Below are 14,041 nucleotides of genomic sequence, written 5' to 3'. Positions count from 1 at the left end.
GTAACATGAGGCATTAGCATATCAGTTGTAATGTGATAAATGTAAAAATAGGCATAAGAAGCAACAGCTACAGAATATAGTGTATTTTATAAGTGTAAATATAACCATAGTATTAACTCTGACATTTGCAAAAGCCATCCACGCAAAGAAAATGTAAATAAATAAATAAATAAATTTGTTACTGTGTCACGTACCCACTTCGCCATCAGGCAACATCCGAGGTCATTATGTCATAATGTTTTGGCTGATCAGTGTATATACATTCCTCTAAGGGCACAATGTCTCCTTGACATTTGTTTCAGTGGAGATCCACTAGTATCATCTGAACTCCTACTATGGGAATCAATAATTTGTGAGTGGAGGTTTAATGGATGAGGGAGGCTGCATTGCAGCATGTGAGAAGTTGAGAATTTGAGTTTGATGGAGAGCATGTTCAGATGGCTGACATGGTTAAGGCAAACATTTTAGAGAAGCAAAACATCTGGATTAGAATCCCGGTCTCTCAAAAATTTTCAACTTTCTTCATTGCATAACCATAATGCACTGTGTGGCTGGAAGTCATGAATTCCCGCCATTCCTTCCCCTTTCTTTCCCCATCGTCTATTTCATATAAGTGTCAACTGATAGTATTTGAACAGCACTATAAGAAAATAGCTTCAGAATTTCCATTAAAGTAGTATAGATTGAGCAATGAGCTGAAATGTTGATTCAGAGGGTTAAAAATGCATTTTAGAGCAATATAAATTATATAACAATAAGTATAATGGCTGTGTTATATAGTAAACTACAGTAACTATCTGTGGATATTTGATTCTCGTTAGGATTGAAATAGAGATAGTAGTAAGTAACACTAACCTAGAGCGTGGTACTGAATAAGATGCAGAAAACTCAAAAACTGAAGACCCTAGGAAAAAATTAATGGTACCAAGGAAATGCAGATGAAATTCTAGCCCTACTTGATGTATAATACTTACAGGTGCAATAAGTTTAATGTAAGTTTTATTCATTGTAAACTTTGTGTGCAACCTATGAGAAACATTACGCTAGATTTTTTTAATGAATAGACAATGAAACTGGTATTTTTATCGACTCAAAGAAATCCGCTGACAAGTTTGAATCACATAGTGTTTATATGTGTAGTTTTTATAGTAATATTTGAAGTATGTGTAATTTTGTGGTTTTATGATGTCTAGATAAGGACAGTGGCCATGTTGTTCTGGGGCAGTTCACTTTGAGAGATTGGTGAATGAAGATGTGTGGACTGATGAGCAGCATGTGAATTTCAGTTAAAATATTTAAAATTATGTGGGCAACAAGTCTAGGGAATTGTAGAATTACTGCTGGAGTTCGGGAATGTGGAGAATTTTTTTCACAGTTCTACTCATGGACTATTATTCTGAACTGTAGTGTCATGATATGTGAAATTTGAGCATGGGTTTGTGGACTGTGTGAAGTTATCTGTAGCCAATTCTGATATTTAACTTTGAACAGCAACTTGGAAATTCGGACAGTAGAGCATCCTTATTAGAAGTCACGACTCAGTCTGCATTATATTCTCTGTTAAGAAAGGATTCAGTAAACATTTTCATTCCTAAACAGTACCAAGCTAATGGTAAGGACTGTTATTCATGCTGTCAGCTGTAATCCTGCCTAAAATTTAATCAAGTTGTAGGAAGCTAACAGAACAGTGACAGGATAATGTGATAGTTGTGTGGCCATCCCTTAGAAATGTACAAAGCCAATGAATTTTGAAAATCAGTCATGTATTTAGTTAAACCTTTTCACATTGTGGCATTGTGCAATTAGAAAGATTTTAGTGCAATGCACTATGATCATTTCCTTCCTCCGGTACCCCCCACTGAAATTTTTACCAATAACTCACTTCTTAATGTGTGACCGATCTTTCTGTCTCTTTTATTCTTCTTTAGGCAATTTTCCTCATTCATTTGTCGGAGAGTGCCCTCTTTACCCTCTTGATCGATCCACCTAATCTTCCACAGTCTCCATTTTAAAGGCTTCTAATCATTTCCTACTTTTCTTCCCTTTTTGCACTTGTACAGAGTTGGACTCTGAACATAGTTTCTCATGAACGTTTTTCTGGTCTCGGTGTTTATACTTTTGGGTGTTAGTTACTGGCTCTTGTTGTAGAAAATGCTTTTGTCTTGTATGATTCTTGCACCTTCCTTCTTTACCTGTTCTATCTCAGAGTGAGCAAAACCCATCTGACACTTGTCTGAAATTAACATTTACATTATTCCAGAAGGTCTAAGAAGTTCACAATCACTCCAAAGCCTACTAAGCAAACCAATGGTTGGGTATTCCTGTCAGCATTTGTAGAGCCTATCGGGTTCTGCTCAGGCAGTGAGGTCAGTGTTTGAGAGATCAGTTGAGAATAAATTAAGAAGGTTGTGCTGTGAAGCCATTAATTACAAGAATGAAGCAAGATTGCTTAGCAGAATAAGGAATCCTGTTGTTGTAACTGATTATTTATGATTGATTATTTATTGTTGTATTGTTGTGGTCTTTAGTCCAAAGACTGATCTGATGCAGCTCTCCACACTAGCCTACCCTGTGCAAGCCTCTTCATTTATGCGTAACTGCTGCACCGAACACCCATTTGAACCTGCTTACCACAGTCAAGTGTTTGACTCCCTCTAAAATTATGTACTCCCGACTCTCTCTCCTACTACCAAAATGATGATTCCTTGACACCTCAGGGTGTGCCCTATCAACCAATCCCTTCTTTTAGCCAAGCTGTGCCATAAATTTCTTTTTTCTCCAGTTTGACTCAGTACCTCCTCATAAGTTCTCCAGTCTATCCACCTGACCTTCAGCATTCTTCTGTAGCATCACATTTTAAAACCTTCTGCTCTCTTCTTATCTGAACTGCTTATCATTCACATTTCGTTTCCATACAAGGCTACACTCCAGACAAATAGCTTCAGAAAATACTTCTAAACACTTACATTTTTATTTGATGTTAATAAATTTTCCTTTTATTAAAAATAATTTTCTTGCTAATGCCAGTCTGCATTTTATATCCTCCTACTTCAGTTGTTGTCACTTTTTTTGCTGTCCAAAGAACAAAATTCCTCTTCCTTTTAGTTTCTCATTTCCAAATATAATTCCTTTAACATCACCTGATTTAACTCGACTACACTCTATTGTCCTTGTTTCGCCTTTGTTGGTGTTCATTTTATAATCTCTTTTTCAAGATCCTATCCGTTACATTCACTTGCTTTTCCATACCCTTTGCCATCTCTGGCAGAATTAAAATGTCGTTGACAACCTCAAGGTTTTAGTTTCTTCTCCTTGAACTTCTCTTTCCAATTTTTTCCTTGGTTTCTGTCACAACTTGGTCAATACACGTGCTGATTCAATAAGATGCAAGTGTATTTGTTAATTAATTAATATTTGATTCAAATAAAAACCTTAATGATTTAGCCTTTGCTGTATTACTGAATAATTTTTTTCAACAGAGATTTCTACACCAGCTCCACCGCTAGCAACTGCAGAAGAGTTAAGTGAACTGAATCTCTATGATCCAAACATCTTGCAGTTTGATGATGTTGCAACACAGTCCTCCATTGCAGCAGGAATACATGACAAGAAGACAGTTTTAACTGATAAGAAGGTAAGGAAATAAATAAATAAATAAATAAATGTCAAAGTAATAACCCAAGCACAATGACAGAAATTGCTAGAAATTTCAAATTTTGACAAACTTATGTGAACATGAAGCCTTTTGCTGCAATAATGGATACTGATGACCTGTTCTCCCTGTGTGGTTGATATTCACAATGTTTCATTGCCTAATTAAATCACCATCTTCAGGTACTGTGAGTCCTGCTGTTATATCTATTTACTACCTAAACTCAAACCAGACTGTGAACAATTGTTGGGCTCACGTTGCTACTAATAGCAGAGTTCAACTTCGACACCCACTCACCTGCTATGCTCTTGGATGGCCCTTTGTTTTACAAGGTCCACACTAATATTCCATGAATGCACATTCTTTAAGTGCTTCCCAGCTCTGGTGGATATGATGGCCAGTGAGATCTTAATACATTGAACGCCAGACTTTGAGCCTTGTTTAAACTGAAACCTCACAGAATGTCAGTGTGGGCTTTGAAATATGAAGGAGCATCAAAGGACATAGTGGGCAGTGGAAATCAAATTCACAATCCACTGTAAAAGCGTGGTGAGAGACCAACAGTAGTTCAGTATGGTTGGAGACCAGGCAGCTAGTACACATAACAGCAGAATTCACAGCACCTCAAGAAGGTAACTGGATTGGGCAACGAAATATTGTCCACAAAACAGAGACAGCAACTCAGCTCAACAACTTAATTAGTTGCCATTTATATGTGTGTTGTATGTTTATGTGTTATGAGAGTAGTTGTTAGGTTTTTCATAATTGCACTACCGCCACCTTGTCTGGATGTTAGAATCCGGGCAACTCCTTAGTCGCTTTCAGTGTGGGTTCAGGAGGTTTCGTTCCACCTTCGATAACCTTGCCCTCCTGGAGGCGGCTATACAACAAGCTTTCCTCCGCCGTCATCACCTTCTAGGTGTATTTTTCGACATCGAGAAGGCCTACGATACCACTTGGAGGCGTCTCATCCTGGAGCAGCTTCACGAATGGGGTTTTCGTGGTTGTCTTCCTCTTTTTATTCAGTCTTTCCTCTCGCCACGATATTTTAGATACCGAATTGGTGACGTCCTGTCTGATCGCTTTGAGCAGGAGAATGGTGTTCCTCAGGGTAGCGTTTTAAGTGTGACTCTCTTTGCCATCGCTATTAATAGCATTACGTCCATAGTGAAAAGTCCTGTCCAGTGTTCTTTGTTTGTGGATGATTTCTCTTTGTTCTGCTCTTCTTCAAGCCTTGCAACGACAACTCGTCAGTTGCAACTTACGATTAGGCGTTTGGATGACTGGGCGCAGAAGAGTGGTTTTAAGTTTTCCACCGAGAAGTCTGTATGTGTTCTTTTTAACCGTTCTCGTTCGATTTTAACCTTTCCTGAGTTGCGGTTGAGGGACACTATTCTTACTTTTAAAGACACGGTGAGATTTCTGGGGCTCATTTTTGACTCGAGGCTCACGTGGTTACCTCATCTTAAAGACCTGAAACGGCGGTCGCTTCAGGATTTAAGTATTTTAAAATGTCTTAGCCACAGTACATGGGGAGCTGACAGGACTTGTCTGCTCCAGTTTTACAGGGCGTTTGAGTGATCTCGGCTCGATTGTGGGTGCACGGTGTATGGGTCTGCGAGGCCTTCTTACTTAAAGATTTTGGACGTTGTCCACCATGAAGGGCTTCGGTTGGCCACTGGGGCATTCCGAACTAGCCCCGTACCAAGCCTCTGTGCAGAGGCAGGTGAACCGCCACTTCATATGCGGCGACGGCTACTTACGGTACGCCAGGCGTATAAAACTTTGTCCACACCACACACACCTGCATACCATACCGTTGCTCAGCCTCCTCTGGCACGGTTATTTCATAACCGGCAACGTGCGACGCAGCCCTATGGGATTCGCACACAGGATTGCCTCGCTGCGATGTCTATGGCTGGTCTTCGTGTTTTACGTCGCGGTTGGAGCAGATCTCCACCTTGGCTCCTCCAGAGACCCAAACTTATTTTAGATTTGACTCATTTTAAGACGGATGGCGCGCCAGATTTTACATTCCAGTCACTGTTTTTTAACATTTTAGATGTGCATCACGGTTTCACTGTCGTTTACATTGATGGCTCCAAACAGGAGAATTTCCTTGGCTGTTCTGTGGTGTTCCCTGATCATATTACCCGGATTCGCCTCCCTGCTGAATATACCGTTTCCGCAGCGGAGCTCCACGCGATCCTGAAGGCACTGGAGCTGATGCATCGCGTTCGGGGCGATCGATTTCTTCTCTGCTCCGATTCTCTTAGTGCCTTACAATCACTGCAGAACCTATACCCGACTGAGGAGATGGTCCAGCTGATATATGACCAACTGTACTTGCTCCAACGACGGGGTAAAGAGGTATCCTTCTGCTGGGTGCCTGGTCATGTCTGCATATGGGGCAATGAACAGGCTGATCGGGCTGCCAAGGAGGCCTGCAGAGAGCAGGATGTGGTCCAGTGTCCTATCCCCTTGCAGTCGGTCATTGCTGCACTCCACAGGAAGTGCATGGAGTTGTGGGAGGACAAATGGCTGGCAGTGACGGCCAATAAACTGCGGTTGGTAAAGTCAACCACTCGGCCGTGGCGTTCCTCCTGCCGGTTGCTCAGGCGGGAAGAGGTGGTCCTCACACGTCTTCGGATCGGGCACTGTCCTCTCACACATAGCTTTTTATTACGGCGGGAGGATCCTCCGTTTTGTGATGCTTGTGGTGTGCACATCTCTGTCCGGCACATTTTAAAAGACTGCATTTTATACCGTGATGCACGGGCAGAAGCACAAGTTGATGGGGATCTGCCTTCTGTTTTAGCTAATGATGAGACGTGTGTGTCTAGGGTTTTTAAGTTTTGTGACGCGTCTGGACTCTGGCCTAAACTTTTAGGTTGGAGGTTTTAGTGTATTGCAGAGTGGCTGACTCCTCCCCTTTTTTCCTTGTGGTCAGCCAGCCACTTCCATCTGCTACATTGTTTTAGTTCCCTCTATCATTTTCTTCCTGTGTTGTCCGTGTTTTACTGTTGACACCCTGCTTCATCCCACGCTTCGGTGTGGATGAGCACATATTTTTCAACGATTGTTACCCGTGTTTTATGTTCCGTTTTATATTCCTGTTCTGGGATTTTTCTTGACACCCGTCTCCCTATGTTACTGAACGGGTGCTGAAGACCTTGTTGTCGTGCACCCAAAAACCCCTCTACTACTACTACTATTCATTCTTAGGGGGCAGCAGAATTCTATTATTCGTATTCAGTATTATTTGACTTGTGTTCTTACTAAAAGTGTTGTTGGAGCTTATGTTCTGTGCTGTGTATCATTATTTCTGTGTTGAAAATTGCATGAAGTCATGTAGGTAGTGAAATTCAGGTAAAATGGCTTGTAGACATAACTTACCAAACTGGGAAATTGAAGGCCTCTTGACTAATGACCCAGAACTGGATGCTCTCTCAGGCAAAAATGACTAGTTTTCCAAAGACAATTAGCAGTTTTTATTTGATAATTAGTAAAGCAGTTGGTGAAAAAGAAGTTTAGCAAGTTAAAGATGCAAGTCCAGCATCTGAAGGTGCAAGTGCAGATAGAATCGCAGCATGTCATTTTCTTGGGAAACTGCCACCGGCAGAAAGAAGACAAACCCAACTAGAAGCAGAAAGTGTGTTGGGAATGAGAGAAGACTGTGGCAAAGGCAGTAAGAAAAACACTTCAGACAACACTGAAGACCGTGTCACAAAGATCTTTGTGTTCCTTAGTGCTTCAAAAAATTTTGTCCCTCAATGACTTTTTTTAGTATTAAACAGGCAGTACTTTGCTGATGTTCTGCAGATATATTTGCAGAATGAAAAGTGTATTTCCTTTATAATGTTAGTGTCGTGTGCTATAAAGCACTGACTAAAAATTTAGTTATATTAGTGTGAAAAGGGTAGATCATTACTCGACATATAGAGGAGAAAAGGTGCAGACAGGCACAATGAAAAAGATTGCTAAATATTTAAGCTTTTGGACAAAATGTCCTTCCAAAATAGAACCTCCCCCCCTCCATCCCCCCCCCCCCCCCCCACACACACACACACACACGCACACAGTGTCACGTTCACAAATCACACTCACAAGGCCACTATCTCCGGGTGCTGGCACACGACTGTGACTACGACTGTCTGATGTGAGCAGCAATCTACTGTGGTGAGTGGTGAGGGTGAGGAGGTAGCAGGGGCCAGGATGGGGAGGGGGAGCAGGGTGGGTGTGGGGAAGATGATGTAAGAGTGTGTAGGATGTGTTGGGAACAGGATGAGCTGTTAGATTGCTAGATGCAGAGTCAGAAGACTGTTGGGAGGGGGTGGGGGTGGGGGGGAGGAAATAAGTAGAGAAGGGGAAAAGACTTGTGTGTTGGTGGGATAGATTGCATGTGTTTATTGCTGGAGTAGGAGCAAGGAAGGGGTTAGGTGGGCACGCAAAGACAGCTGCCTCCACTCCCCATTTCTGTCCATTTCATGTTGTTATTCTCTCCCGCAGTTTCCATTGTTCATTAACATTTTCTAAAGTGTAAAAGCAACAAAAATCTGCTTCACTGTAAAACACATTATCCCTAAGTGAAGTGTTCAATGGTGTATGACAGGTGCTTCCAATTCCATAAACTACCCTCCATTGTGAATGATGGGAATGTTTGCATCCAAGGAAAAAACAAGAGATTGTATAAAATAGTATGTTTTGAATTACATCAAAAAGTTCATGTGTACCTTACTTGTGAATCACATGTATCCATTTCTAAAGATGAAAGAGGTAAGTTCAAACTGACACAATTTCTAATGGATAAGAACATTAGCAAATTGATATTAAAAAATGTAACGTATAGTAAATATGCCCAGTATCCGTATATTGACTACACTGTGCACGTCTTCGGCTCCAGTGTGTTAATAAAATTAGTGCGTCAGTAATTACTTTTACATACTATATTGACAAAAATGGAAAGTGGAATGTAAGTGACACTTTGACTGAATGCCACCAATGTGACATTGCAGTATTTCCGTATCTGTGGAAAGTTGTATGGTGATTAAAATTTTGTCGTTATATGAGCTGATTTTTCAGTACAGGAAAAAGCTATTCCTGTAGTTGAAGAGTGGTGGATACTGAATGTTTCTTAACATTACTGGAACTCTTCAGGTAGACATGACAACACAGCATGCACAGTGCTTGTGCACATGCAGCTTATCTCTATCTTTGGGACTCTGAGAAAGACATGAGGGATGTGGGAGCACCGTACCGACAGATCACAAAGACAGTCGGTTGGAGTGTAACGACTGCAGAATGAGTGGACTCTGGACAACAGTGTGGCAAGGAGAGTAGGCACATGTCCTTCCAGAAGAGCTACACTGGGAGAAGATCGTAGGATTTTTTGACGGGCTATGGTGGCAGCTGAAATCTGGGTAGTTGTTACGGGCAGTGTGTCACAATGAACTGTTGGGAACAGAATACTGGTAGCCGAATTGAGACGGAGAATTGCCATGTGTCGTTTGTCTCAGACACAATACCTCTGCCAGCAGAGACATATGTGGTGTAGAGCCAGAGTCCACTGGGATATTGAGTGTCATTTTGCGGTGGTCGACAGTGAATCTAGTTTGTGTGTGCAGAAGCCGGACTGATGCCACATCTGTAGATGACCTTGCTGAAGGTCACAGGATGCAGAGATTCTCGAGACGTGTGCCACTGCAGCTTCTGGAGTTATGATGTGGGGAGCTATTGTTATGAAGATAGGCTGATGTGGTCATTGTTTAAGGGAGTATGGATGCTTGTCAATATGCAGTGGGAATGACAGACCCTGTTGTCATTCCTTCATGTTTGGTGTCTCAAATAGCATATTCTAGAAAGATAATGCAAGACCCCACTTTGCAGTTTACATCACAAACACCTTAAGGTCTGGATGGAATCCCTATCCAGTGTTACAAAGAATATTCTGCAACATTAACACCTTACTTAGCTTGCATTTATTGTGAATATCTCAGCCGATGTGAAGTCCCAAGTGTCTGGAACAAGTTCAGGTGACTCCTGTATGTAAGAGGGGTAATAGAATGGACCTGCAAAATTACAGAAGAATATCCTTAACATTGGTTTGCTGCAGAGTTCTTGAACACATTGTCGATCTGAATATAACAAATTTCCTCGAGATCAAAAATCTTTTGTCCACGAATCAGAACAGTTTTAGAAAGCATCACTCATGCTAGACTAAGTTTGCCCTTTTCTCACATGGTATCTTGTGAACTACGGATGAAGGGCAACAGGTATATTACGTAGGCCTATATTTCTGAAAAGTATTTGACAGAGTGCCACACCTCAGACTGTGTACGAAGGTACGAGCATATGGAATAGGTTCCCATATTTGAAGACTTATTAAGTAACAGATCTCAGTATGTTGTCCTTGACAGCGAGTGTTTCTCAGAGACAAAGGTATCGTCAGAAGTGCTCAGGGAAGTGTAATTTGACCACTATTTTCTTTATACATAAATGATCTGATGAACAGAGTGAGGAGCAATCTGTGGCTGTTCACTGATGATTCCGTGGTTTGTGGGAAGGTGTCATTGTTGAGTGACTGTAGGGTGATACAAAATGACTTGGAAAAAAATTCTAGTTGGTGTGATGAATGACAGCTAGCTCTAAATATAGAAAATTGTAAGTTAATGCAGATGAGTAGGAAAAACAAACCTGTAATATTAGAGAACAGCATTAGTAGTGTGTCGCTTGACAGTTGCATCGATTAGATATCTAGGCGTAATGCTGCAGAGTAGTATGAAATGAAATGAACAGGTAAGGTGAATCGTCGACTCCAGTTTATTTGGAGGATTTTAGAAAAGTGTGCTCCATCGCTCATAGGATGCAAGTACAGCCCATTCTTGAGTACTGCTTGAGTCTATGGCATCCCCACCAGGTTGAATTAAAGGAAGTCATTGAAGCAATGCAGAGGTGCGCTGCTAGATTTGTTGCTGTTAGGTTTGATCAGCACATAAATATTACGGAGATCCTTCAGGAACTCAAATGAGGATCGCTGGAGGGAAGGCAATTTTCTTTTTGAAGTACGCTATTAAGAAAGTTTAGAGAACCAGCATTTGAAACTGACCCCAGTATGATTCTACTGCCACCAACATACATTTAGCATAAGGACCATGAAAATAAGTTACAAGAAATTATGGTGCCCTAAGAGGGCATATAGACAGTCAGTTTTTCCAACACTCTATTTGTGAGTGGGGCAGGAAAGGAAATGGCTAGCAGAGGGACAGAATACCCTCCACCTTGCATTTTACAGTCGCTTGCAGGGTATGTATGCAGATATAGATGTAGATGTTGATATGGATATAGATGTACAGATCCTTGACAGGCCTACCTGGTCACCTTATTTGTCACTTGTAGAGCATGATATAGACCCCGTGGTCTAGGGGTAGCGTCTTTGGTTCATAATCAAAACATCTTTGGTCCCGGGTTCGATCCCTGCCACTGCCTAAATTTTGATAAATAATCAGCATTGGCGGCCGAAGACTTCCGGCATAAGAAGTCAGCCTCATTCTGCCAACGGCCTTGTCAAAGAGGGCGGAGGAGCGGATAGAGGTTCAGGGCACTCTCTTCTACATCTACATCTACATTTATACTCTGCAAGCCACCCAACGGTGTGTGGCGGAGGGCACTTTATGTGCCACTGTCATTACCTCCCTTTCCTGTTCCAGTCGCGTATGGTTCGCGGGAAGAACGACTGTCTGAAAGCCTCCGTGCGCACTCTAATCTCTCTAATTTTGCATTCGTGATCTCCTCGGGAGGTATAAGTAGGGGGAAGCAATATATTCGATACCTCATCCAGAAACGCACCCTCTCGAAACCTGGCGAGCAAGCTACACCGCAATGCAGAGCGCCTCTCTTGCAGAGTCTGCCACTTGAGTTTGTTAAACATCTCTGTAACGCTATCACAGTTACCAAACAACCCTGTGATGAAACACGCCGCTCTTCTTTGGATCTTCTCTATCTCCTCCGTCAACCTGATCTGTTACGGATCCCACACTGATGAGCAATACTCAAGTATAGGTCGAACGAGTGTTTTGTAAGCCGCCACCTTTGTTGATGGACTACATTTTCTAAGGACTCTCCCAATGAATCTCAACCTGGTACCCGCCTTACCAACAATTAATTTTATATGATCATTCCACTTCAAATCATATTTTACAGAAGTAACTGCTACCAGTGTTTGTTCCGCTATCATATAATCATACAATAAAGGATCCTTCTTTCTATGTATTCGCAATACATTACATTTGTCTATGTTAAGGGTCAGTTGCCATTCCCTTGACCAAGTGCCTATCCGCTGCAGATCTTCTTGCATTTCACTACAATTTTCTAATGCTGCAACTTCTCTGTATACTACAGCATCATCTGCGAAAAGCCGCATGGAACTTCCGACACTATCTACTAGGTCATTTATATATATTGTGAAAAGCAATGGTCCCATAACACTCCCCTGTGGCGCGCCAGAGGTTACTTTAATGTCTGTAGACGTCTCTCCATTGATAACAACATGCTGTGTTCTGTTTGCTAAAAACTCTTCAATCCAGCCACACAGCTGGTCTGATATTCTGTGAACAGTTCAGTGACCGGGTTGTTCTAATCAGAATCGACAGCAAACCAACACCGTCAACGATAGTTCAGGTATACATGCCGACGTCGCAAGCTGAAGATGAACAGATAGAGAAAGTGTATAAGGATATTGAAAGGGTAATGCAGTATGTAAAGGGGGATGAAAATCTAATAGTCATGGGCGACTGGAATGCAGTTGTAGGGGAAGGAGTAGAAGAAAAGGTTACAGGAGAATATGGGCTTGGGACAAGGAATGAAAGAGGAGAAAGACTAATTGAGTTCTGTAACAAGTTTCAGCTAGTAATAGCGAATACCCTGTTCAAGAATGGCAAGAGGAGGAGGTATACTTGGAAAAGGCCGGGAGATATGGGAAGATTTCAATTAGATTACATCATGGTCAGACAGAGATTCCGAAATCAGATACTGGATTGTAAGGCATACCCAAGAGCAGATATAGACTCAGATCACAATATAGTAGTGATGAAGAGTTGGCTGGAGTTCAAGACATTAGTCAGGAAGAATCAATACGCAAAGAAGTGGGATACGGAAGTACTAAGGAATGACGAGATATGTTTGAAGTTCTCTAATGCTATAGATACAGCAATAAGGAATAGCGCAGTAGGCAGTACAGTTGAAGAGGAATGGACATCTCTAAAAAGGGCCATCACAGAAGTTGGGAAGGAAAACATAGGTACAAAGAAGGTAGCTGCGAAGAAACCATGGGTAACAGAAGAAATACTTCAGTGCATGGAATAGCACTCACATAGTGCATATTGAAAAGTGTATTAAGCTTGTGTTCGAAAACATAAACGCACGAATATTTCGTCGGGCAGAACTACACAGCTCGTAAGTACACTAACCTGCAAGTTTACTAATGTTTATAAAAACCACCTCATGAGCAATTAGATTTTGTAAAAGAAATAAATCTTTCATAAAAATACCATTACCGATATGACAAGAAAAATATTTCTTTTCTTTCCCAGTGCAGCAAACGAAGAACATAAACAAAACTAGGTCCAACTAAGAATGCTTGTAATCTGCCATCTGAAGATGGATTTGTAAAGAAAAATCCGAAACCGATCATGGTCTGAAGATAATAAACCTTTTTAAACCATACATGTGGCTGGTAGCTGTTTTTTATATAAAGTATAAACCTTAATACTTCAGGTGATTGACGAAAGGAGGAAGTACAAACATGTTCCGGGAAAATCAGGAATACAGAAATACAAGGAATGAAATGAATAGGAAGTGTAGGGAAGCTAAGACGAAATGGCTGCAGGAAAAATGTGAAGACATCGAAAAAGATATGATTGTCGGAAGGACAGACTCAGCATACAGGAAAGTCAAAACAACCTTTGGTGACATTAAAAGCAACGGTGGTAACATTAAGAGTGCAATGGGAATTCCACTGTTAAATGCAGAGGAGAGAGCAGATAGGTGGAAAGAATACATTGAAAGCCTCTATGAGGGTGAAGATTTGTCTGATGTGATAGAAGAAGAAACAGGAGTCGATTTAGAAGAGATAGGGGATCCAGTATTAGAATCAGAATTTAAAAGAGCTTTGGAGGCCTTACGGTCAAATAAGGCAGAAGGGATAGATAACATTCCATCAGAATTTCTAAAATCATTGGGGGAAGTGGCAACAAAACGACTATTCACGTTGGTGTGTAGAATATATGAGTCTGGCGATATACCATGTGAAAAGTAAAGGGACGAGAGAGGCAATTCTGACGTTACGGCTAATAATGGAAGCAAGGCTAAAGAAAAATCAAGACACTTTCATAG

At 41.3% G+C, this 14,041-nt stretch overlaps 1 protein-coding gene across 1 annotated transcript in view; it reads left to right on the top strand.

Moving 5' to 3' along the window:
• LOC124550916 (atypical kinase COQ8B, mitochondrial) overlaps positions 1-14,041 on the top strand; it is a 134,167-nt gene that overhangs the window by 37,311 nt on the left and 82,815 nt on the right. The window contains exon 3 of the mRNA XM_047125710.1: positions 3,480-3,634. Within this exon, the coding sequence (XP_046981666.1) occupies positions 3,480-3,634 (155 nt within the window). The remainder of the gene's footprint in view (positions 1-3,479; positions 3,635-14,041) is intronic.

This window comes from Schistocerca americana, chromosome 9, assembly GCF_021461395.2.
Source record: "Schistocerca americana isolate TAMUIC-IGC-003095 chromosome 9, iqSchAmer2.1, whole genome shotgun sequence".
NCBI classification, from domain to species: Eukaryota; Metazoa; Arthropoda; class Insecta; order Orthoptera; family Acrididae; genus Schistocerca; species Schistocerca americana.
Note: the sequence above shows the minus strand (reverse complement) of the source record. Positions and strands in the feature narration are given on the sequence as shown.